The sequence below is a fragment of the Thalassophryne amazonica genome, chromosome 15, assembly GCF_902500255.1.
Source record: "Thalassophryne amazonica chromosome 15, fThaAma1.1, whole genome shotgun sequence".
Taxonomy (NCBI): domain Eukaryota; kingdom Metazoa; phylum Chordata; class Actinopteri; order Batrachoidiformes; family Batrachoididae; genus Thalassophryne; species Thalassophryne amazonica.
This window is the reverse complement of record NC_047117.1, coordinates 15,703,506-15,728,537: the sequence shown is the minus strand read 5'-3', so window position 1 is coordinate 15,728,537 and position 25,032 is coordinate 15,703,506. Positions and strand designations below refer to the sequence as shown.

The 25,032-nt window shown below is 40.6% G+C and overlaps 2 protein-coding genes across 3 annotated transcripts in view; one reads left to right on the top strand and one right to left on the bottom strand.

Annotated features, from left to right (window-relative positions):
- LOC117525588 (protein FAM83G) overlaps positions 1-12,303 on the bottom strand; it is a 22,564-nt gene extending 10,261 nt beyond the window's left edge. Inside the window, exons 1-5 of one of the 2 annotated variants that reach the window (XM_034187473.1) lie at positions 11,661-12,303; positions 9,834-10,660; positions 6,062-6,229; positions 3,880-4,004; positions 1-1,349 (exon numbers count right to left, since the gene is read on the bottom strand). The exon at positions 1-1,349 is cut by the window's left edge and continues 23 nt beyond it. In XM_034187473.1, the coding sequence (XP_034043364.1) occupies positions 1-1,349; positions 3,880-4,004; positions 6,062-6,229; positions 9,834-10,322 (2,131 nt within the window). In that variant the 5' untranslated portion in view covers positions 10,323-10,660; positions 11,661-12,303. The remainder of the gene's footprint in view (positions 1,350-3,879; positions 4,005-6,061; positions 6,230-9,833; positions 10,661-11,660) is intronic. The other variant, XM_034187474.1, reaches the window with a different exon arrangement.
- slc5a10 (solute carrier family 5 member 10) overlaps positions 1-25,032 on the top strand; it is a 69,009-nt gene that overhangs the window by 27,678 nt on the left and 16,299 nt on the right. Inside the window, exons 10-12 of the mRNA XM_034187477.1 lie at positions 17,220-17,327; positions 17,420-17,570; positions 19,816-19,984. Of these exons, the coding sequence (XP_034043368.1) occupies positions 17,220-17,327; positions 17,420-17,570; positions 19,816-19,984 (428 nt within the window). The remainder of the gene's footprint in view (positions 1-17,219; positions 17,328-17,419; positions 17,571-19,815; positions 19,985-25,032) is intronic.

The window sequence follows — 25,032 nt, the reverse complement described above, 5'->3', positions numbered from 1 at the left end:
GCGGTTGCCCTTGTCTGCGGAGCTGCTGCGACTGGCGGATGAGTGCCGCGCTATCCTCCGGCTGCGACGGCTCCCGTAGGTCCAGCATGCTCTGAGATATGCGAGCCATCATGTTGAGGCCGTCTCCTTGGTGATGCCCGCGGCCTGATCCTGAATTGATTCCGTTGGCCAGTGGGGCGTTGGGCTCCGGATTGGAACAATCGTAGAACTCTTCTTCGGATGCGGTGGAAACACTGGAGGGGTTGTCATTGGCCATTTTGTCACAAATGACCTTGGTACTGTCTTGGCTACCATCGCCGTTGCTACCAGAGTCCTGGGCCGCATCCTTGGACTGTAGGCGGCCACGGCCTGGACTCATAACGACAACAGGTCTTTCACTGATGGAAATGTCCTCGTCTAGAATCTCAAACTGGTCCATTTTCACCAGAGTGACCTGCGGTTGGACTGCCTCCGTTGAGGGGGTGGAGTCAATGACCAGCTGTAGAGTGCGGCGTTTAGGAATGGGCGGGGCTGTAGTTTTCTTTGGAGTGGTTTGGTCTGTGAGCTGTAGCTCTGCGCTAACAGCGTTGTGCTCGTTGGGTTTTTGTGCGTGCGTGTCGGGCTGCTGCGGAAGCCCTCTGGAATCTGTTACATCGTTGTCCGTTTTTGGAGCCGTGCTTGTGTGGTCACTGACCTGCATGTCAGGTGCACTCACGGGCACTGGCGCCTCCGCGCTCGTGTTCACAGACAGCGGTTCAGCTGTACCTGCAGCTTTCCCGCCGTGTCTCACAAAAAGGTCCTCGTTTTGAGATGGAAGCATCAGCGGTGATTTAAAGTGTATAGCCTGGCTCACCTCAAACCGCTCCGACCTCTGTAGGTGAACCTTATGGGCTCGCTTTTCGTCCATGATGTTGATGAAGCCAATGACGTCGCTGGGAGGGTCTGGCTCCGGCCAGGTGGGCAGGTACGCAATCAAGTAGGCTTTCTCCAGATTAAGTAATCCAGGATGTATGTGTGAATCCTCCATCGCATCCTTAACACGATTTTTCAAAAGCTTTGGCCCTGAAGGATTCTGGGAATTCTTGTTACTAGAGTTCTGCTCAGAAGAAGTGAGACTTGCATGAGTTCCCATGGCAACAAGTGCATATTTTGGATTAATAAGCTTCCTAGCAATGGCAGCTGACACCGGAGCAGGAGCCACCTGGGGAAGCGGATCAGGGACGGGTTCATCTTCCATGGGCACTTTGCTGAGGGACACACTTCTGGACAACAGGTAAAGCTCCCGAAACTGAAGGTCTAAGGTCTCCACCGCCTGTCCTGTTATCACGGTGATGAGGTTCCGGTCCAAACGAAAAGATGACCAAGTGAAGCTGCAATGAAAATAAACACACAGTGAATTCATGCAAGTGATTTACGTAATCTGCAAGTGTGAAAGTCACAAAACATTTTCCCACATCTAGAGAACGTCATCTTTCTCCAGAAACCAGCTCATCTTAACACCTTCAGATTCATTGCACATACACAATACATCGTCAGGCCCTCCCACCACATCAATTTTCAGGATGTTTTTCTCTTTTTTTTAAGGCTTTCAAGAATAAACCAGAAATGCAGATACACGAGGCAGTTAAGGACTTTCCTCAAAATTTCAAAGGAAAAATAAAGCATACATAATCAGAAGGACACGATAAAGAAAAAAAGTGAGAAAAATTTTCAAGATACACAGCACCAACTAGTGGGGACTAGAAGGCGTAATAGGTTTGTGAAATTCAAAAGAAAAGACCTAATCCCTAAAACCTAATCAAAAATTTTATTATCTGCAAAACACTGAGAAAAATGAATGGCAGATAAAAAAATTATTTTTCATAGTCTCCACTAGCTGCATGAATATTCAAATCAGATTAAAAATAACACTGGTGGGTGATTCTTTAACTACGGGCACTATTGGCCTTGTAAATGTAATTTCCACCACACCATTGCCTTACAATATAAAGCGTCTTGGGGCAACTGTTTGTTGTGATTTGGTGCTATATACATGTGCTCTGATGTCACTGTTTATCTCCATAGAAATTACACAAACAATCTTTCATACAAACTGTTTAAAGGGACATTACAGTGTTGTGGTGGAAATTACGGCAATAGTGTGGGACAACTACATTTCGTTTAAAAAAAATCACAACAGTTGTATGACATTGAATACCCCAATTATGTTTTGATTATTTTACTGATATTTTATTCAGATATTTTAAAACATTAGAAAAAACGTTTTTTACCATTCATTTTAATCATTGAAGATCAAAAGTCTGAGTGTGAGACAAGCACAAAACGGCAATATTTGCATATAATGATGCTGAAAAAAGGTGAAAAAGTCATCATAGACTACTAGAACAAATTTCTTAAAACACTTTCATTGTAAAGATAACTATAAAAGTGTGAAATTTCCCTTTTTTCTGTTTTTCATACAATATGATCAAAGGACATAAGTGCACGTAGTCTAAGAATCACCCTGGTATATAAATATTTAAAAGTTGTCTGCTTCAGAAATAAAATGTGCTGTTTATTATGGATTTTAGCATGTTGAATTCAAATATGACAATAACAATGGCTAATTGGCTGCTGTTTCCAAGATATACAAGGTTTTACATTTTGCGTCTACAGAATTATATTGTGTTGACAGAGTTTTCATGAAAAATCATAAACATCGGTCTTTTTTTTATGTTTCTCTGACTGTTTGTATAATATTTCATATGTTCTATTTTAGTAACACTTTAAAAATGAGCAAAAGGGTTATATATTAATCCTTAGTAGTCAGTTGTAGCATTTCTTAAAACTACAGCCATTCAACAATTTCAAACAACATTTTCTATGGAAATAAATCTGTGCCATCAGAGTTTGAATTTGAATTTTTATGGGTGAATGTTTTAGCATCAAAATCAGAGTTTGAAGTAAAAAAACAAACAACAACAACAACAACAAAAACACTAAAATGTCTAAATAAATCCATTGGTTTGAATCAGTGGAAAATCAAATTTTGAAATACTTTACAACCAGTCCATAAAGAAACCTATATATATATATATATATATATATATATATATATATATATATATATATATATATATATATATATATATATATATATATATATATATATATATATATATAATATATATATATATATATATATATATATATATATATATATATATATATATATATATATAATATTTCCTGCATTCTGCAAGTGTGTTTCATGACGGAAATCAATCAAATTAAATCACAATTCATAATCACTTATTTTATGGCCTTAAATGTAATTTTATTTGCTTGACCTGAAATAATTGGCACCTACTCCACGTCTGGATCAAACATTCAAAGATTTGGGAAAATTGGCTCATGTTTTTCCAAAAACTAATATGGGGCCTAAAACATGACCTCTTTGGTACAAGCAGGAATAATTTAAGTGCCATTAAAGAAACAAATAAAGAAAATTTAAAAAATCGCATGAACAAAATAAGAATGACAAATTAAAACACCTGATCTCACTAGGGAAATACAGAGATTTTAAAAAATGTAGATTTATGTACGTGTACAAGTTCTCACAAACACACATAACCACATAACAGAGGTTTCAAACTGGTGACAAGGGGGCCAAATGCAGACCACAAAGAAGATGTTTATGGCCCCGAATATGCTTTATGATTTATTCTTCCACCCTGGATCTAGCTCCACACTACAATTTTATCTGTTCTTACTCAACCCATGCCCCGCCCCCCTCAACCCAGTCTCATGAAAATCAGTGCATACGTTTTTTTGTTTTTTGTGGGGGGGAGTATCCGTGCCGATGAACGGGCACGTTTGCAGTGATGCTGACCAGAGGCAGGCGGAGTGCTGGCTGCTCACCTGTAGGAACCAGCGATGGCTCTATCTCCATCCACCAGAAGGAACTTCTGGCTCAGAGAACCGCGTACTTTCTGAGCCGAGCGTGTGAAGAACTCCACGCCACCGCAGCAGCGCACGCGCAGATTCTGCAAACACACAGGCACAGTTAAAGCCGTGCAAAGAGGAGCATTCCACACTGAAGAAAGAGGAACCATTTCAGTGCACAAAAGGGAAAATAAAGGCACGACTGCACATAATGAGGCTTCCTGTCGGTCAAGAACGTTGCTCCTCAACCAACACCCGCGGTTGCCTTCATATTTGTCGACTCTACAGGTTATGGCACAGACCGCATCCGTGCATGTGCAGGCCTTTTGTGACACGCCCTGCAGTGTTTGTCTTCGGGCATGCGATACGGGTGTGGTTCAAGCACGAAAGCTACCTTAAGAGTCTGTGGAAAATCTCACAGGAGGCATTAATGCGCGAAGTCGTTAACGAGCGTAACGAGTGGAGCCGGCAGATAAGAAAGACGCTGAAAGAGAGGAGGTCTGTTGGTCATAACTATGAGGAAGCCAGACGGAAACAGGACAGAAAACAAATATTCCATAAAGCAAGCGAAAGTGCATGCAGTTTGACACAGACAGGATTGCGTCAGATAACATTCTGGCCTTTGGTTAAAATATTTAGAAGACGCATTCTCCACAAAATGCCAAGTATTTTCTCTTTCTGCCTCAGCCAGTTCAACCCATGCAGGCCAAGATTAACAAAAACTATTCAGCTTGTGCACGACAACAAGCTGGCACACGCAGGACATCGAGGCCTGCAGGCAAAAACGTTCACTTCAGTTATCCTGTTTATTTGTGCAGTAAACATATCGTTTTTAATATTATTATTACATCCACCAAACACGTAATAAAATCATCACAGTTTATTTATTTATTTATTTGTCTGTCTGTTTGCAGGATTACGTCAAAACTACTGCACAGATTTTGACAAAATTTTCATCACAGATAGATATTAGGCCATAGAAGCAGGTGATCTGGATCCGGATTCTGGATCAGGATTTCAATTTGTACACTTCACTTTGTCAGTTTTTGAGGATTATGTCAAAATTACTTAACAGTTTTTCACCAAATTTGCACCACAGGTAGATATTAGGCCATGGAAGACTCCACTGAATTTTGGAGGTGATCTGGATCCGGATCCTGGATCAGGATTTCAATTGTACACTTCTCTTTGTCAGTTTTTGAGGATTATGTCAAAATTACTTAATGATTTTTCACCAAATTTGCACCACAAGTAGATATTAGGCCATGGAAGGAGGTGATCCAGATCCGGATTCTGGATCAGGATTTCAATTTGTACACTTCACTTTGTCGGATTTTGAGGATTACTTCAAAATTTCTTAACGATTGTTCACCAAATTTGCACAACAGATAGACATTAGGATCCGGATTCGGGATCAGGATTTCAATTTGTACACTTCACTTTGTCGGTTTTTGAGGATTATGTCAAAATTACTTAACGATTTTTCACCAAATTTGCACCACAGATATATATTAGTCCATGGAAAGAGGTGATCCAGAGCCAGATTCTAGATCAGGATTTCAATTTGTACAATTCACTGTCAGTTATTGGGGATTATATCAAATTACTTAACGATTTTTCACCAAATTTGCACCACAAGTAGATATTAGGCCATGGAATTTTGGAGGTGATCCCGATCCGGATTCTGGATCAGAATTTAAATTTGTACACGTCACTTTGTTGGATTTTGAGGATTACGTCAAAATTTCTTAACGATTTTTCACCAAATTTGCAGAACAGATAGATATTAGTCCATGGAAGACTCCACTGAATTTTGTTGGTCATCTGGATCTGGATTCTGCATCAGAATTTCACTTTGTATAAAGGATTACTTCAAAATTACTTCATGGATACAGCATCACTATTTTGTTTCAGTTTGTGAATTAAATAACAGATTGCAACATCTTGATCGGACCATTCTGGATCAGTATGTGAAACACGTATCTGTTATTGTGAGTCCTCATCAACCCTTAGCGGACGTCAGAAATCCCAGATTGCTCTTGTTTGAATTGGAAACGCTGCCACTTCTTTCAAATAAGCCTGTCATCGGGCACTGATCCAAATGTAACATTTCCATCAATCATATAAAAAAAGCATCATCTGTGAACACAAACGGTACCTTTAGGTGTCCGCGGTGCATGTCGGCTCTACCACACATGGACAGGAAGCAGGGCACCGCAGCGTAGTCGATGATTATATATACAGGGATTCTGCGTTTGTAGCTGGCGTCTAGCAGGTCCCGAAAGATATCCACGTCGGTAAATGAATCCATCACCACGGCGATCACCTGCATCAACAGGAAACCGATTAATGCTGTTAGTGTTTCCAGGTCTGTTAGGAAGGCTCCCACTGGAGCTGCACTCATCAACACTATAAAACTATTTAAATGCAAAGCCAACAGCACGAACAGCAACTTAAAACCATCAAAATGCAAACAATATTACAGCCATCCAAAACTCTAACACTGTAGCGCACCAAGGGGACAATAATCGTCCATTATTTTGATAACGGATGAATGATTTATATCCATCTTATATCCATCAATATCCATCTTAAATCATCAACTTCAACTTAATCAAGTGACACTAAACTGTAATCATATCATGTACTGCACAGGAAGTATTTATGGTAAGTGTCAACCACATATTGTTATTTTTTGTGTTCATAAAAGAGTGACTTCATACTCATTAATAATGCAAATATATTCATCAAACAGCCCTAAAATCTAACCAGTTCAGCTATCATAAAGCACTTTGAGCATCTGGAAAAGAGCTACACATATAAACGGGTGATTCTTTAACTACGGGCACTATTGGCCTTGTAAATGTAATTTCTACCACACCATTGCCTTACAATATAAAGCGTCTTGGGGCAACTGTTTGTTGTGATTTGGCGCTATATACATGTGCTCTGATGTCACTGTTTATCTCCATAGAAACTACCCAAATAATCTTTCATACAAACTGTTTAAAGGAACATTACAGTGTTGTGGTGGAAATTACGGCAATAGTGTTGGACAACTACATTTTGTTTAAAAAATCACAACAGTTGTATGACATTGAATACCCCAATTATGTTTTGATTATTTTACTGATATTTTATTCAGAGATATTTTAAAACATTAGAAAAACGTTTTTTTACCATTCATTTTAATCATTGAAGATCAAAAGTCTGAGTGTGAGACAAGCACAAAACGGCAATATTTGCATATAATGATGCTGAAAAAAAGTGAAAAAGTCATCATAGACTACTAGAACAAATTTCTTAAAACACTTTCATTGTAAAGATAACTATAAAAGTGTGAAATTTCCCTTTTTTCTGTTTTTCATACAATATGATCAAAGGACATAATAAGTGCCTGTAGTGTAAGAATCACCCAAACGCATTCCATTTATTATGTTCTTAATCCGCAGGGTGTATGTATGGTATCAGTATCAACTGTGTATACCGTGTATTGTTAGAGTTATCATGTTTGCAAAAATATGCACACAGACAGACCCCAGCTTAATGACGGGATGACGGGACATTAAAAAGAAACACTGTGGAACCACCAGTTCCATAAACAAAGATGACCATCAGTAACTTGGTGGTCAACAGACATCGGGTCTGAAAACTAGGAACAAGCTGCACACGAGCTCCTAACTTCCACCAAACATGTGAAGATTCCATGCAACAAGTCCAGCCATGTCTAGTAAAGTTCAAACACACCTGCTACTAACTTCAAGAAGTGGGAGTAAGTCACCATCAAGTCATGAATCAGCAAGTCCCAAGTCATAAAGTCCACCAATTGTTTGCAAGCTGACTTGAGACTTGACTTGGGACTTGTAGATTGATGACTTGAGAATGACTTGACAATGACTTACTCCCACCTCTGCTAACATCTATCACCCAAACGCCATCCAATAATCAGCCAGCAGGTGACAGTGTTCAGCAGGCAGCAGATAATGTCTGTTATATTACATGAGCAAAACCAATGTTGCTTTTTGGATTAATCTGGTGCAAAAATTTTAAAGTCAAACCTCGTTATGTCATTATTATTGATTTAAGTAATTATATTTTATTAATACTAAATACATAAAGCTGAGGATTATGCATTTAAAATAAATAGAATTAATGAATATGCATCACGTAAGGTTTATTTGGTAGGATTGTATTAAAATGATCTAAAAAAAAGTAAATGGGAATTTGTCATGTAATAAAATTACATAAATCTTAAAAGTTAGGGTAAATATTTCTGTGAGTGTGGCAAGAAATAAACATTTCTAAAACTGAAAGTGCTGTTTTTGGAACCTAATAACACCTCTGAAGTCATTTACAAGACATTTAGTGGCCATTAGCGTGGTGACGTCTTAGGCTGGTAGCTAGCTGCAAACTCTGCTTATAGTATGTAAAAGCTAGTGCGAATAAACATTTCTAAAAATTGAAAACGCTGTTTTTGGAACCTAATAACACCTCTGAAGTCATTTACAAGACATTTAGCGGCCGTTAGCATGGTAACGTCTTAGGCTGGTAGCTAGCTGCAAATTCTGCTTATAGTATGTAAAAGCTAATGAGAAATAAACACTTCTAAAACTGGAAACACTGTTTTTGTAACCTAATAACACCACTACAGTGATTTACAAGACATTTTCGCAGAGGTCAGTGTGTACGCTAACTTCCGCTAACTCAAAGCTAACTTCCGCTCTTGTCAAAAGCTCATAAATGTAAATATTGTTGAGAACTGATTGATTGGCTTTGGCTTTATCAAACACGTACAAATTGTAAGTAATACAGTAGGATCTTAACAATTAATGTAAATAACAATAAATGTATAATAGGGCCTGGAGTACCCTGGAGGGTTTACTGGAGTACCTCCTGTGATGGTTTTTTAGTTTACATTTTACCGGCAACAGTGGAAATGTGATCATCCCGGTTTGTGTGCAAGATAGATAGGGAGAGTTTTTCATATCAGGAAAGAGTTGATTACATTTGGAAGCAAATTCAAACTGGCTTCCCTATGCAAATATTTAATCACTCTGTGTTTGGCCATCAGCAGGCTATCACAAAAAAGATACAGTATTTAAAAAAAATGGTAGAGAGTAGGCATTGGGTTATGGAAGATATTATTAATGTTTCTATATTGTTGCCCTATTTCCATGAAACTCTAAATCTTCAGCACCGTTAATGGATAAAATAATGTTTGGTCTCAGCCTCCCCCCCATTTTCTGTTGTTGCCAGAAAGGCACTTTGTGATTTTTATTGCAGAAGTGCAGAACATCTGAAATAATTGAACATTATTACTGAACATCTGCAAAACACTTCCAGAAATGTGCAAAGTTGTGGTCCAGATGTGGAAGTATTATTCAAATCTCCAAACTTTGTATGCATTTCATAAAAAATGCAACACGACTCTTAACCGAACCCAATCAGAAATAAAAGTAAATGCAAGGATCCTTTCCACCAATGGAGGTCAGTTTCCAGAAGACAAGATATTCTGAGTTTGTCCACATTCCTACACTGCACAGAACACGTTGTCCCCTCTAGTTATTTTCATGTTTCTACTTTTATTACTGTAAATAAATAGTGAAAAATGTTGATCAGAATTCCTCAGAGTCCAATGCTGCCTTCAAATTTAGCCACACAACTTTAAAACCCCCAAAAACATGAAAGGAAACATCTGAATTAATTGTCCTTTATGGAAAAAAAAATTAAATGCAAAAAAAGTCAAATAATTTTCAATGACGTAAAGCGATTTACATGAGAAGCTGGAGCCAGAACTCACTGTCAAAATATTTCTCTGTAATTACCGTCTAATTGTGAGCTTCCTTTTCTCAAAGCAGCTATTTTGAGTTTGATTTGTTTCACTGATAAATGAATCATTACCAGTTTTACTTGGTGTACACTTCACGTACCTTCTGTGCAGACACGATGCTCTTTCGCACCACCTCCTTGATGTGCGTGTGCCCGGGGGCCGGAGGCTGCGTGTACACGGTCACACGCGTGACCCCTCGGTAAGAGATGGCCTCGGGCCAGCCCAGGTCAAGCTCCGGCACCGATTCCTCAGACCGGTCCGGCCAGTACTCCAGCGAGACCGCGTCCCCCACGTCCTCCCAGGACCCCGGAGTCACGTTCCCGGGCCCTGGCGTCTCTGGCTTCTGGTGGTGCTCGTGCCCGGGACGGTAAGCCTCCGCCGTGCGCTCCAGCCGCTCCAGCTCCGGTTCCGAGAGGAAGGGCCGGACGCCGTGCTTGCGGAGGTAGTCCGTGAACGCATCGCGGCCGTCGGCGATGAGCGTCTCGAGCGCGAGCCGCTGGTGCTCGCTGTAGAAGAACTCCGGTTTGCTCTCACTCACGCGCCAGTTGACGTGGTGATCGTCCAGACACTGGATCTGAGACAGCGCCATGAGCCCAGCAAACACTCAAAACACGTCACCGAGGCTGTGCCAGTTTCCAGTCGCCGGTCCAAAGGGTCAGAAGTAGAAAATGCGCAGACTGTCATTACTGTCCATAAACACCGCAGCGATCCGCGTGACCCAAGCGGCGGAAAACAGATCCTCTGTGTGCACAAAGCGTCGTCTGAGGCCAGGAACCCTTTCCTCAAAACAGGATCAGGCTCGGCGCTGCGCTCACATTCCCTGAAGAGAAAAAGACACAGACACAGACGCAGGTACTGCATGGACCAACTCACCTGCAGAGGCTATAGGGGAGACCGGGACCGGTAGTCACATTCTGTTACCTCCTTCTAAATAAGTCAAAAACAAGTTTCCCCGGCAGAAATTAAACACTCTTCCACTTGAGTGTAATTTAATGAAAATATCCTCAGATTTCGCTGAGGTAGTGCAACAAGTAATCCTCATGCAACATGGGCTTACGTTTGACTTCTTATTATAGCAACAAGCTGTTTATCTGTAGCATGTTTTACAAATGCAATCTGTGCACGCTCTGCTAAGCTTCTAACTTACCCTAATCCAAAAATTTACTCTTTTTGACTTCATTAACACTAATGTCGCAATCAGGAAGCATTTCCACAGTTCACTCTTACAACTTGTGCACAGCTGGAATGTTGCCCTGTTATTATGGATTACAATTCTGTATATAAAACATACAAATATGGAATGGGGGATGTTGTTTCCCCATTGATTCAGCAGGAGAGGTCACACAGCCAGCCAGCATACAGCACCGAACACTATTATGTGTTCCATGCAATCTGAAAGTTGGAATTAATGCAGAATTGATCCTCGGTTATAACAGTGTGGTCCTGAAGCGAAAGTATTGCTCAAATTTCCAAGCGTTTTATATATATTTCACAAACAAATTAACACTAATCCTTAACATGGTCCTAACACTAGCCTGAAACCATGTAAAACAAAATAATCTGCATGCTTGCTGGACAGTTGATGGATCTGGTTTAGAGTCTTGTCCCTGATAAAGTAAGTGTGTGGCACCCTTCCAGAAATGGTGGTCATATTCAGAAGTGAGGGAAAAAAAGATATCAGTTTGTCTCAGTTTGCATACTGCACAACAAACAAGCTCTACTTAGAAATTAACATTTAAATAAAACCTAAAGACCTAGCAAAACATCATGCAACATTGCCTTTTAATAAAAATAAAAACAATTAAGAGAACAGTTTTTTAACCTTTGTGTTTTGAGTCATGCAAATGTAATAAAAGAAGCAAAAAAAATGTAAAAATAAATAAATAAAAATACTGTCTGATGTGAAGTGCAACAAAATTCTTCTCACCTGAACAATGAGCCACTTTCAACAAAAATAAAATCAGTGACATCAGATCCCACAATGGAAAACAGTCCAAGTTCTGAATATCAATCTCTCGGGGCCAAATTAAAGCGACCCCGGTCTCCCCGACTCGCCCAGCCACGATCTCTGGATGAGTGTGAGCCACGAGGCGAGTCAAAGCGGAACAGACAGACAGCAAGAAGTTATTAATCCTCTTTAAAATGTCTCCAAACTTTGTGACTCAGAGCAGCTACTGTGCTGACGAGTCACTTTTTCTCTTTTTTTTTTCTTTTTTTTTTTTTGGAGCTCTGTGGATTTTACGCACAGCTTTAAAGAAAAAAAAAAAAAAAGGACAAAAACAACTGAAAGCCGCCAAAAAACGTTTCCCCGAAGGTATAAATCCAAACTTTCAGGAAAAAATGTGTCCACCAAGATGTACCGTTTGACTGTCTTCACCCTCCGACACAAAGTTGATCACCGGCCCAGGAGACCGCGTCTGGAATCCGGTAACGGAAGCGCGATTGTCGAGGCGGAGAGTGTCCGGTAGTCGGGGATCAAACTCCACCCTCTGAAAGACACAAACCATTTCTCACCCCGAGCCAAACGCCTGCTGAGGAAATGACTTATCCGTAGTTCTGCACCTTTTTTTAAAAAAAGAATCTGCTGCCATGTGAAGACGTGTGCAGCTATGAGAGCACTCAGAGCGCACACACCTCAGTCAAAGACGAAAACTGCAACTTTGCATAGCTGCGTGTTTGTAGCGCCGTTTCTTACAATACTGCATATACAGCAATACCAGTGTGCAAATATAAATTTCACTCAGACAGAGTCTTGTGTAGAAATATAAGAAATTTCACTGATATTGGTAAGTAAGACCCTTCGGCTGTTCCCTTGTTTGCACTCGGGGTCGCCACAGCAAATCCAAGGCGGATCTGCATGTTGATTTGTTGATTTTGCACCGGATGCCGTTCCTGATGCAACTCCATTTTATATGGAGAAATGTGGTAGGGGTGGGTTAACTGGGGACTTTCCGCACTAAAACCAAGCGCACTAACCACTTGAACACCACCTCTGCGAAGTTCACTTACATTTCAATCTCAATCTCAATTTATTTATATGTAAAGCACTTTAAAATGAATGCCAACAACCAAAGCGCTGTACACAACAAGAACAGGCAAGTTAAAATAAATAAATAAACCACAGTTAAAAGCAGAAACACTAAAAAAAAAAAAAACGTGTCAAACTGAGTTAAAAGCCAAAGAGAAGAAATGTGTTTTAAGAGAAGATTTAAAAGCAGAGAGAGAATCAGCCTGCCTAATGTGCAAAGGAAGATCATTCCACAGTCTTGGGGCAATGACTGAAAAAGCTCGGTCACCTCTACGCTTCCTCTTTGACCTTGGGATAACCAACAGTGACAAATCAGCTGACCTGAGTGAGTGTGAAGGGACGTATAAATGGAGCAGGTCAGACAGATATAACGGGGCAAAGCCATGAAGACATTTAAAAACAAAATAATTTTAAAATCAATTCTAAAACAAACTGGGAGCCAATGAAGTGAGGCCAAAACCGGTGTAATGTGCTCGCACCTTCTAACACCAGCCAAAAGTTGAGCAGCAGCATTTTGCACCATCTGTAGGCGAGTAAGCAGTGTCTGATTCAGCCCAATATAAAGTGCATTGCAATAGTCCAGGCGATTAGTGATAAAAGCATGGATTAAAATCTCAAAATGATGCCGTGAAAGAAATCGCTTCACCTTGGCCAGTTGTCTAAGTTGATAGAAACTAGACTTGACTACTGACCTAATCTGAGCATCAAATTTAAGATCACTGTCCAGATTTACACCCAGGTTTATTGCTGTCTGTGTCAGATACAGACTCATGGGACCCAGATCAACATTGATTTTGGAAGTGTCACTAGGTCCGTTCCATTTGAATATTTAATTTTAAAAAGTGACATTTCCTTGAAAACTATAACAATGGTAAGGCTTAAACCTGCCACTCACAACACCACGATGTCGTATGGACGCCTGTTTCGCCAGAACTGGACAGAAACACAAGTCCTGTTGCACGGCCACACAGCACCTGTGTTATTTATGAATGTGTGTTTTGGTGAGATGAAAGAACTACAATGACCTGTGATCAAAGTGCACTGGACTTCCATGAGTGAGGACTTTGTGTGCGGTGGAGGTGTGTGTTTGTGTTTCTGAAACTCTAAATAAGAGTAGCTGAAAGCTCCTGCTTGATACTGGCACTCTGTAACGTGTGCACTGTTTGTTCATTTGTTCTGCAATGTGTTCCTGCATTGTGCTGTGTTTTGCTGGTAAAGCCTGATTGTGTTGTATCATGTCACCGTGCAAAACAGCTAATACTAAATTAGTGATTGTAAGAGTGGTCGCCTATTGCTGATATTTGGCCTCAATTTCTGCCCTAATTTCAAAATTGAGGAAATCTGGTCTGATTTTGTTTTACAATCTTAGCCTACATGCGTATGTAATCACAGTTCTTACTTTTATTTTTGTATCCAATTGCATACAACTGTAACTGATTATTCCTGATGACACCAGACTACATACGATTCCAACTGGTACATATGTATGATTGATTTTTGCATACGCACCAGCAGGCTCACAAAATGCTGTGTTTTTCTCACACTTTTCAAAAAAAAAAAAAAAAAATCTGTTAAAATCTGAAATATGTCTTTTGCTCTTTTAAAGAGTTTCATGTTGCAGAGGAGGATCAGAAAGAGGCTGCTGCTCAGATATGGCATGTCCTCATTCCTGCGTTTGTATCAAATTGTCCACTTTCACCTACTTTTACACAAAATTTCCTCTAATGCACACCAGTTATATCCAATTTCTTTATTTGTGGAATCATGAGTTATCCCAACATCATGAAATTTTTAACATATTTAAAACTTTCTTGATTGCTCACAGTGTTCTACAGCACTATTTTCACCACTAATAACACCCACTTTCAGGCCTGATTGGATATATTTTTACCCGAGGCCAAAATATGGCCTTCGGATATTACAAAGACGTCTGCGTTTCTGTCTGCTGTGCTCAGCATAACTCCAGTCCTATTACTGCCAGGGTCTTCAAATTCACTGGGAACATTCTTGGGACACAGACCTTGGACAAGTTCAAAGATGGCTAACCTTGGCCCATTCTAAGGGGTCAAAAGGTCACATTCTTTCTACACACTCTTTCATTGATTACATGCTCATACGGCCAAGGGTGTTTTAACATTGCGTTATATTTTTTATGTTACTTTGGCTGAAATTGATATCAAAATCTGTACTGGGAGACAGGTTTAACAGTGATAACGTGATTATTTTAAATAATCATATTTTGTATAAATAATCTACAATAATTGTCATAACATATTAAGCAGGATGGCAGATATCAGATGTGAAATTTCCACCTGAAGTTACGGTGAGGTGGCAAGTTTGATAAATGACACGCTGCACTGAAGAAAAACACCCACTACTTTTTTTGCCAGTGTAACCTGCGCTGCGTGAATCGATCATCTTAAAGTCACAGTAAATAACATGGGAGGCAGGTGTTCTAACCATGATGTAAAGCCTCACCGCACAGCACCACCTACTGGCCATGGTTCTATTAGTATATGTGGTCCCGTTATCAACAGATGATAAGCCTATGCTTAAATGCGACAACTACAGTTAACATCCCTCATAATCCTGACACATCCATTGTGTGGACACTTTCAATCGCTGTTAACATTGACATCAGGTAGCATGACCAAATATGCTAATGTTAACCTCTAACACATGACCACAATAACAATAGTACACAAATGATTAATGTTTATAAGTGCAATGGTAATAATATTTCATGAGGTGAAAGATTCTTACAATTGCATCAATGAAAAAACATTCATTATTTGTTTTATATAACACCTAAAACACAGCCTTGTCATTTGCTGTTTTATTAATTTCTAAAATATAATGCAATGCTAAAATACATTCACCCATATGAGCATTGTCTTCTTTATAATTTGCTGTTCATTAATTATTAAGTTCCTATTTGTGTACTTACCATTTTTACATGTTCAATAAAGCCATTCAATCAATCAATTATAAACAATATTTGCATTTTAACGGCGCCTGCAGGAGGGCGTGCGTGTATGTCTACATGAGCTTTTGACAAGACCGGAAGTTAGGTTTGCAAGTGGAGGTTAGCATGCACGCTAACATCAGCAAAATGTCTTCTAAATCACTTCAGATGTGTTATTAGGTTGCAAAAACAGCATTTTCGGTTTTAGAAATGTTTATTCCTTGCTAGCTTTCACATAATATATGAGAAAGGTGTTATATTTAGCCAAAAACGAAGCAAAGTTAGCAGCTAGCGATACCAGGAAGTGACATCACCATTCGAGATCATACCATAAAAACTGGAACAGACTGTGACTTTTTAACCTCTGAAAATACATCATGGTTAGCCATCTTTGAACTTGTCCAAGATCTGTTTCCCAAGAATGTTTCCTGTGAATTTGAAGACTCTGGCAGTATGCTGAGCACAGACAGACAGACAGACAGACAGACAGACGGATGCAAAGATGGCCTCAGGTAACAAGAGAAAAGGGACTTACATTTGATGTGCATCACTGGTCCTTTGAGGTCAAAAGGTTCCAAACAGTCCAACACGAACTTCACATAGCTAATCCAATCCAAAATTGTTCTCAGTCAACTTGCAAAAACACTGTCAATAAGCTCGTTCAAACCGTCGTCTGTCACCAAAACAAACTCCGCCATGTTTGTTTTTAAACTAAGCGCCGTCACTGTGTTAAAGGTTGCAAGAGTGCTAGTGTGAGCACTAGAGGCGATACCGGGAGTTTTGGTATTGATCCGATACCAAGTAAATACAGACCCAGTATTGCCAATATCAATACTGATACGGATACTTTTTCATATTTAATCTTCATAGATCCAAAGGATCCAAAAGACCTATGGTAGAATTTCGCCAAACATTGTACGTGACAACAAAATACTTTATCACAATCAACATTTTTGTTTAAAAAAATATCACAGGTAGAGGGCTGACAAACCACAATACAAGGGTGCGCTGCTCTGTGTTGTGTGACACACAGAGAGTAGACTTTGATGCACAGCATTCAGTGCGTGCGGGAAAGAAAAAAACTTGAGTATCAATCTTTTTACACAAGGATCGTTCAATATCAATACCAGCGCTGATATCGATATTAGAATCGATCCGCCCACCGCTAGTGAGCACGTAATCCGTCAGTGCTTGATTGCTGCATACACGCAAACGCAATACGTCGTGTTTTTACGTTAAGGTGTTCGTGGCATGCAATGCTGTAAAAAGTATGGAACCAAAATTGAATGCTAAATTCAACAAAATTGCAAATGGGACAAATGATCAACATCACGTGACATACAAACCACCAATCAAATGACAAGGATCTATTTAGGTGGTATATGAAGGCAGTTAGCATTTTCCTAGTACAGACCATCATTACTAATATAGTAATATTATTTAAATTTTTTTTATAATCAGAAATAAGTGAAAATTAACCAGAATTCTTCCAGATTCTGTAGGATGTGTGGATCCAGAAGAGTGTGTGCGTGTGTGTGGAGCCGAGGTGGGATGCTCCAACATCGCCTTTCCCAAACTGGTGATTGAGCTCATGCCAAGTGGTGAGAATACTGTTCTTATTTCAAATATCTTTATTTAGAAATGCAGCGACCCCTCTGATGAGGGTCATTTTGTTTTTGTGGATGTGCGGCAGGCCTCCGGGGGCTGATGATCGCTGTGATGATGGCGGCGCTCATGTCGTCATTGACTTCCATCTTCAACAGTAGCTCCACCCTCTTCACCATGGACATCTGGAAAAAGCACCGCCCACGTGCTTCGGAGAGAGAGCTGCTATTGGTCGGCAGGTATGACTCGCACCTAGAGGGTTCATCAGACGAGCCCAACAACTAGCTCGACAGGCCGAACACCGACAACCCCTGGCGATAATTATGGAATCACCGACCTCGGAGGATGTTCATTCAGTTGTTTAATTTTGTAGAAAAAAAGCAGATCACAGACATGACACAAAACTAAAGTCATTTCAAATGGCAACTTTCTGGCTTTAAGAAACACTATAAAAAATCAGGAAAAATAATTGTGGCAGTCAGTACCAGTTACTTTTTTAGACCAAGCAGAGGGAAAAAAATATGGACTCACTCAATTCTGAGGAATAAATTATGGAATCACCCTGTAAATTTTCATCCCCAAAACTAACACCTGCATCAAATCAGATCTGCTCGTTAGTCTGCATCTAAAAAGGAGTGATCACACCTTGGGGAGCTGTTGCACCAAGTGGACTGACATGAATCATGACTCCAACACGAGAGATGTCAATTGAAACAAAGGAGAGGATTATCAAACTCTTAAAAGAGGGTAAATCATCACGCAATGTTGCAAAAGATGTTGGTTGTTCACAGTCAGCTGTGTCTAAACTCTGGACCAAATACAAACAACATGGGAAGGTTGTTAAAGGCAAACATACTGGTAGACCAAGGAAGACATCAAAGCATCAAGACAGAAAACTTAAAGCAATATGTCTCAAAAATTGAAAATGCACAACAAAACAAATGAGGAACGAATGGGAGGAAACTGGAGTCAACGTCTGTGACCGAACTGTAAGAAACCGCCTAAAGGAAATGGGATTTACATACAGAAAAGCTAAATGAAAGCCATCATTAACACCTAAACAGAAAAAAAACAAGGTTACAATGGGCTAAGGAAAAGCAATTGTGGACTGTGGATGACTGAATAAAAGTCATATTCAGTGATGAATCTCGAATCTGCATTGGGCAAGGTGATGATGTTGGAACTTTTGTTTGGTGCCGTTCCAATGAGATTTATAAAGATGACTGCCTGAAGAGAACATGTAAATTTCCACAGTCATTGATGATATGGGGCTGCATGTCAGGTAAAGGCACTGGGGAGATGGCTGTCATTACATCATCAATAAATGCACAAGTTTACTTGATATTTTGGACACTTTTCTTATCCCATCAATTGAAAGGATGTTTGGGGATGATGAAATCATTTTTCAAGATGATAATGCATCTTGCCATAGAGCAAAATCTGTGAAAACATTCCTTGCAAAAAGACACATAGGGTCAATGTCATGGCCTGCAAATAGTCCGGATCTTAATCCAATTGAAAATCTTTGGTGGAAGTTGAAGAAAATGGTCCATGACAAGGCTCCAACCTGCAAAGCTGATCGGGCAACAGCAATCAGAGAAAGTTGGAGCCAGATTGATGAAGAGTACTGTTTGTCACTCATTAAGTCCATGCCTCAGAGACTGCAAGCTGTTATAAAAGCCAGAGGTGGTGCAACAAAATACTAGTGATGTGTTGGAGTGTTCTTTTGTTTTTCATGATTCCATAATTTATTCCTCAGAATTGAGTGATTCCATATTTTTTACCCTCTGCTTGGTCTAAAAAAGTAACCGTTACTGACTGCCACAATTTTTTTCCTGATTTCTTATAGTGTTTCTTAAAGCCAGAAAGTTGCCATTTGAAATGACTTTAGTTTTGTGTCATGTCTGTGATCTGCTTTTTTCTACAAAATTAAACAACTGAATGAACATCCTCCGAGGCCGGTGATTCCATAATTTTTGCCAGGGGTTGTCCGAGATGTTGACGTCAGCGTTGGTCAGCCTCACTTTGGTCAAGTTTGGGGGTGTGGAGCGAGCGCTGCGCACCTATTGGTCATTTGCAAAAGGGATTCCCTGACCTCATTTTTCAAACTTTCCAAGAGAAATGAACACAACCGCATACTTACTTTTACAACACAACTGCATGATCTTCTGAAGTAAAGCATGGCAAACAGTCCGTCAGCCTCAACTATCGTGCCATATTAATTATCGTGCATCACGTGACCAACGCCAGGTCACGCAGGTGTCAGGTCACTAGGAGTGGGAACTCCTACTCCTAAATGGTGGCCAGTATCCGGCCCAGTTCAGGCCGGTTGTCGGGCTACCATCAGACCTGCTCTTGGGCAAAGCAGTGCCCCCCCCCCTTACTAGCTGCAGGAACGTGAACTTTAAGATTAACTAGAGCAGCAGTTGGTTTTTCCATTGGTGCATGTTTGAAGAACTGAGTAAACGTGCGCTTGTGTTTCAGGATTGTGACAGTGATCCTGGTGGTTGTGAGCGTCGTGTGGATTCCCATTCTACAGTCGACCAATAACGGACAGCTGTACGTTTACATCCAATCAGTGACCAGCTACCTTGCCCCGCCGGTCACCGCCGTCTTCACTCTGGCCATCTTCTGGAAGAGAACCAACGAGCAGGTAAGACACAAACATGTGACCGGAACAGGTCAGGTCCACAAACACTGCTGTGCAAAAAAAAAAAAACCTCTCTGCACAACGCAGTATATTATGCAAAAAAAAAAAAACCCATAACATTTATTTAGTTATTTAATTGCACTTAGTTGCGCCACCCTACTCAAAGCTTTTATGTGGTTTTGATGTTAGTTTACCAAAATATATATTTAAAAACTTTTTCCTGATAGCATTTCTTGTTTATTTGTCCGTGAATTGTTCTGTAATATATGTTTGTAGCATGGCCCAAGCAGAGGGTCACCCTTTTGAATCTGGTCTGCTTGAGGTTTCTTCCTCAGAGAGTTTTTCCTTACCACTGTTGCTCTGGGGGTTGGTAAGGTTAGACCTTGCCTGTGTGAAGCACTTTGAGGCAACTCTGTTGTGATTTGGCGCTATATAAATGAAAATAAATTGAAAATTGAATTGACATTGAAATTGTTTGATGCAACCTCCCCAAACCCCCTGTTTTGGGATGTCAACACAAAATCAGTTCCAACAAAAGTGAATATGTGAGCTATATTTTTTTATTCCATAATGATGATAATAATAATAATAATAATAATAATAGTCATTTTTGTAAGTACTGGCCAGTAGAATACCCCACAAATACAGCTGCAAATGATCAAGCAATATTAAAATGATTGTAAAACAGAATTATTCATACTCGCATTGTTTTAAAATAGTTTTGATGTTCTGCAGCTTATTCTCTGGTGCGACTTTTTATATACTAAAAAAATCACATAGAACCCAGTTTTCATATTGATTATCATCAAACTTGAAATTCATCACACATTTATTTCTGAATATTTATCAGGTGTTCATAATTTTTAATGCTTTTATTATGCATTACATGTGTCTAAAGCATTTGCACAGTACTGTATATTGCAGACCCTGACTAATAATTAATGGGTTCGAGCCCATTCCTCATCAAAAAACATAAGAGAAATGTTCACAGGCTGCATTTGTCCCATCTTCAAAAAGTGGAGGTGCTTAGTGAGCAGCAGCTCCTTTTCATTTAAAGACACGGACACACAAGCAGGTCATTTGTTACAGTCAGTGGCGGTGTCAGGAAATTTTTGTTGTGGGGGGCTGAGGGGGGCCTGGGGTAAAAGTTGGAGGGGCTCCACAAAATGTCATCGAAATGAACAATATATAGTAAATTGCTTTATAAACACCAAGGTATATGTTTTCATCACCCATGCTCCTCTAAAATGTGGTATCAATGCACACACACATAACTTAGAATCACGTGCTTTGTGATCCACAAACACAAATTTCTGATTTGTAATTTGTGTGTGGGTTTTTACAAATAAATGTTTATTTGCAAAACGGAAAATTCTGTTTGTGAAGGGTGATTCAGCATTGGTGAATCACCGAACACACACATTCATCACTTTGCTCAGTTACGCAATATTGAGACATTCTCAGAGCAAAACTGCATTTGAGATCCACAAATATGTCAGTCGTTGTTCACATTATTGGCACAATTACTGGGGGGGCCGAGGAGGGGCTTGGCTCATTATTGGGGGGGCTTAAGCCCCCCCTTGGCGCCGCCACTGGTTACAGTGTCTTTTAGTTTGAACCATGTCAATTTCTGTTGATTTTTGGATACGACTCTTCCTGTCAGTTTTTAAGTTATTTGATGACCTGAGTTAGTGAGCCTAAAAGTGGTACGGTGTGACTGAACTTTTGTTCCATGTTTCAGTCTGAACACTAGACTTCACAGCAGGGACATTTTTGTTTCCCTGTCAGTGCTGTGTTTGTCCTTTCCCCGCCCATACTGGTGTGCACGTTTATCAGCTTCAGATCAGACACACCTGAAAACTATTCGCTTTCAGGCCTCTGCATGTGTAGGCATGAATGCATACACACATTAAAGTTGTGTGCACACGTCTTTTTTTTTAGTGCAGTGCACTTCCCTTTCAACTTGACTCTCAGGTAAAGTGATCTATTGGAGAGTGAAAGTGTCGGCCCAGCGACAACAGCAGTGATAAGAGGAGACGAAGATTACAATGAGGGATAAGAGTGATAATGACACCGCAGTGAGCACGTGTGGCAGGACAGAAGTCATGCGCGTGAGCAATTAAACCAAACTGCAGATAGAAACTGGATCATCAAGACTCAGACCTTGTTTGTTTAATGAGCATGACCTGGGTGTGTGTGTGTACTCTGCTGGCATGGTGCTGCGGTTGAATTACTTAAAGGACTCGGATAATAACAATAAGACAGCACTGCATTTTTTACAAAGTTTTACTGTATTGTAAAAGCCAATGTCATCTCCATATTGTAATGCAACAATGGAGCTGCTCAGGCTTTGGACGAGTTTAACACTAGATGAATTTGGTTGAAAATGGCGGGATTTTATTATTTATTTTTAAGATATCCAGGTTCATGTAGACATTTACACCAAAATATTTCAATATAAAGTAGGTTGTGTCTACTATTACTACTAAGTGAGCCCGTTTACATGCACACTAAAAAACAGATGATTGCCTGATTACTGGAGTTATTTGATTATTGAAGTGGTCACGTAAACAGTAAAATGTGATATGCTTTATTGGCTAACCACCATGATCTGATTATGAGAAATTGGATTGACACATCTTGATTCCTCCCCAGTAGTCCAATTTCTTTGGTACATGTGAACCATAAATCTGATTTATTTCATTCTTTTACATCTGTTTATGTGTAAAAGCAATTGCCACTCACAGACATACTGTTGTCTCATCGGGGCTCGTAACGTCCTTTATCAGATCATAAAGTTCAGAGAGTCCGTTGTGTGTCCAAAAAAATTAGCCAGGACACACAAGGGTGCTTCAGTGTGTTGTGCACTGTTTAAGGATTCTAAAGGTCAACTTTCTTGGTGATCTATGTGGTTTATACACATATATGCTGGATTTGAGTGGAGTTTTCCTGGTCAAAAAGCATGATGTCATATTTCCTCACTGTTCGTCCACTAGGACATCAAACAACTCTGCCGCTCCTCCTTACTGAGAGAGAGAAAGATTGAGAGAGTGCTGTCTTATTCTTCAAGACATGGAGCTCCTTGACACTGTTCTGTCAGTCCTTTCTCCACGCTGCATTACTGAAGTGCATGTAAATGTGTCAGATCATTTTGTTACTGTGACGGAGTTCTTGTACAGGATGATAAATGATGGCAAAAGTCGCAGGATGTTTTTAAGGTGTTTTTAATTTCCCAAGAATCAAAGAGGAGTGCTATACAAACAAACAGTGAACAATTATTTACAATATTTACAACCAAAAGAAATAACAACAAACAAAAGGATCATAGTTACCTTCTCTGTAACATGACCAGGCCCAGACTAACTGAGTCAGGGAGACTGGCGCCCCTTTATACCCCTAGGCCCCTCCCACAAGCAATTAACCAAAAAAATACAATTTTCTGCAATCAAACTGCGAGTTTCAGAAATACAAAAATACAAAAAAAAAATCATCAAATTAATACTTTATTATTTTGCCTTGTCCCCTTACCTGTAAGAAACTCAGGAGAAATGATAAAATCAGATTTTTGAAAAAACGACCCTTAATGATGCCATCAGCGATGACGTCGGACGCTAATGTCCCACGCTGGATGCAATAAAACCGGAAGTAAACACAGCGCTCGGTTTGACAGTGGGGACTCATGAATTGTGGCTGGATACTGGAAAAGAGTTGGTTACTGGACAAAACTATGGATCATGGAGGATTTAACAGTGGCCTAGTGTGCACCCAAGACTACTGCGGTGGTGAAATGGACTGGCGATTATTGGAAACTGCACAGGAGGACAGGGAGTTGACTGAATGAAGGTAAATGAGCGAGTGAGCGCGTGGTTAGGTCTGAGGTGGCGCCGCGGGCTTTGGCGGGGCTGCTCCGTCACACCATCCTTCTCCTCCCGGAGGTTGACAAAGTCTTGGCAACCTGGAAAGGTAGTCTGCCACGAGATTAGACTTCCCAGGCCGGTGCCGGATCACAAACCAGAAGGGCTGCAATGAGAGGTACCAACAAGTTAGTCTGCTATTGTGATCCTTCATTGAGTTGATCCACGAAAGCGCTCGATGGTCCGTCTCCAGATCAAACTCCCTCCCAAGCAAGTAGTACTTAAGACTCTCCAGAGCCCACTTGATCACCAGCCCCTCCTTCTCGACGACAGAGTATCTGGACTCTCTGGGCAGCAACGTTCTGCTCAGGTACAAGATGGGCTGCTCAACTCCTGGCTCTCCCTGAGCGAGGACTGCTCCAAGACCCACCTCAGAGGCATCCACCTGTACGAGGAAGTGACGGCTGAAATCTGGACTGCGAAGAACTGGAGATGAACACAAGAGAGTCTTTAACGTACAAAAGGACCGTTCACATTCTTCAGTCCAGGTCACAGGATTTTTCTTGTCTTTTGTGGTTAGGGCAGTGAGTGGTGCTGCAATAGTGGCAAATTGTGGCACAAACCTCCGATACCAACCAGCCAGGCCCAGAAAGGATCGCACCTCCTTCTTGGTCTGTGGACGAGGGCACTTCTGGATAGCTTCGACCTTATCGATCTGCAGCCGTACCTCTCCACCTCCCAGCTGATAGCCCAGGTAATGAGTCTTGTGACGGGCCCACTCACACTTGGTCACGTTCAGCGTCAGACCAGCGGCACGGATCTTCTCCGAGACAGTCCTCAGGTGCTCGACGTGCTGTGCCCAGGTCTGACTAAAAATCACCACGTCATCCAGGTAAGCGGCACTGAACTCTTCACAGCCCTGTAGCACTTTGTCCATGAGGCGCTGGAATGTTGCAGGGGCACCGTGCAGGCCAAAAGGCATAACAGTAAACTGGAAAAGTCCAACTGGTGTTCTGAAGGCTGTATAGGGTCGACTTGAAATGTCCAGGGGAACCTGCCAATAACCTTTACACAAGTCCAGAGTGGTGATGTATGATGCTGAGCCAATCCGGTCGAGGAGGTCGTCTATTCGTGGCATAGGATATGCATCGAACTCCAAGATGGAGTTAAGTTTTCGGAAGTCGATGCAGATTCTCA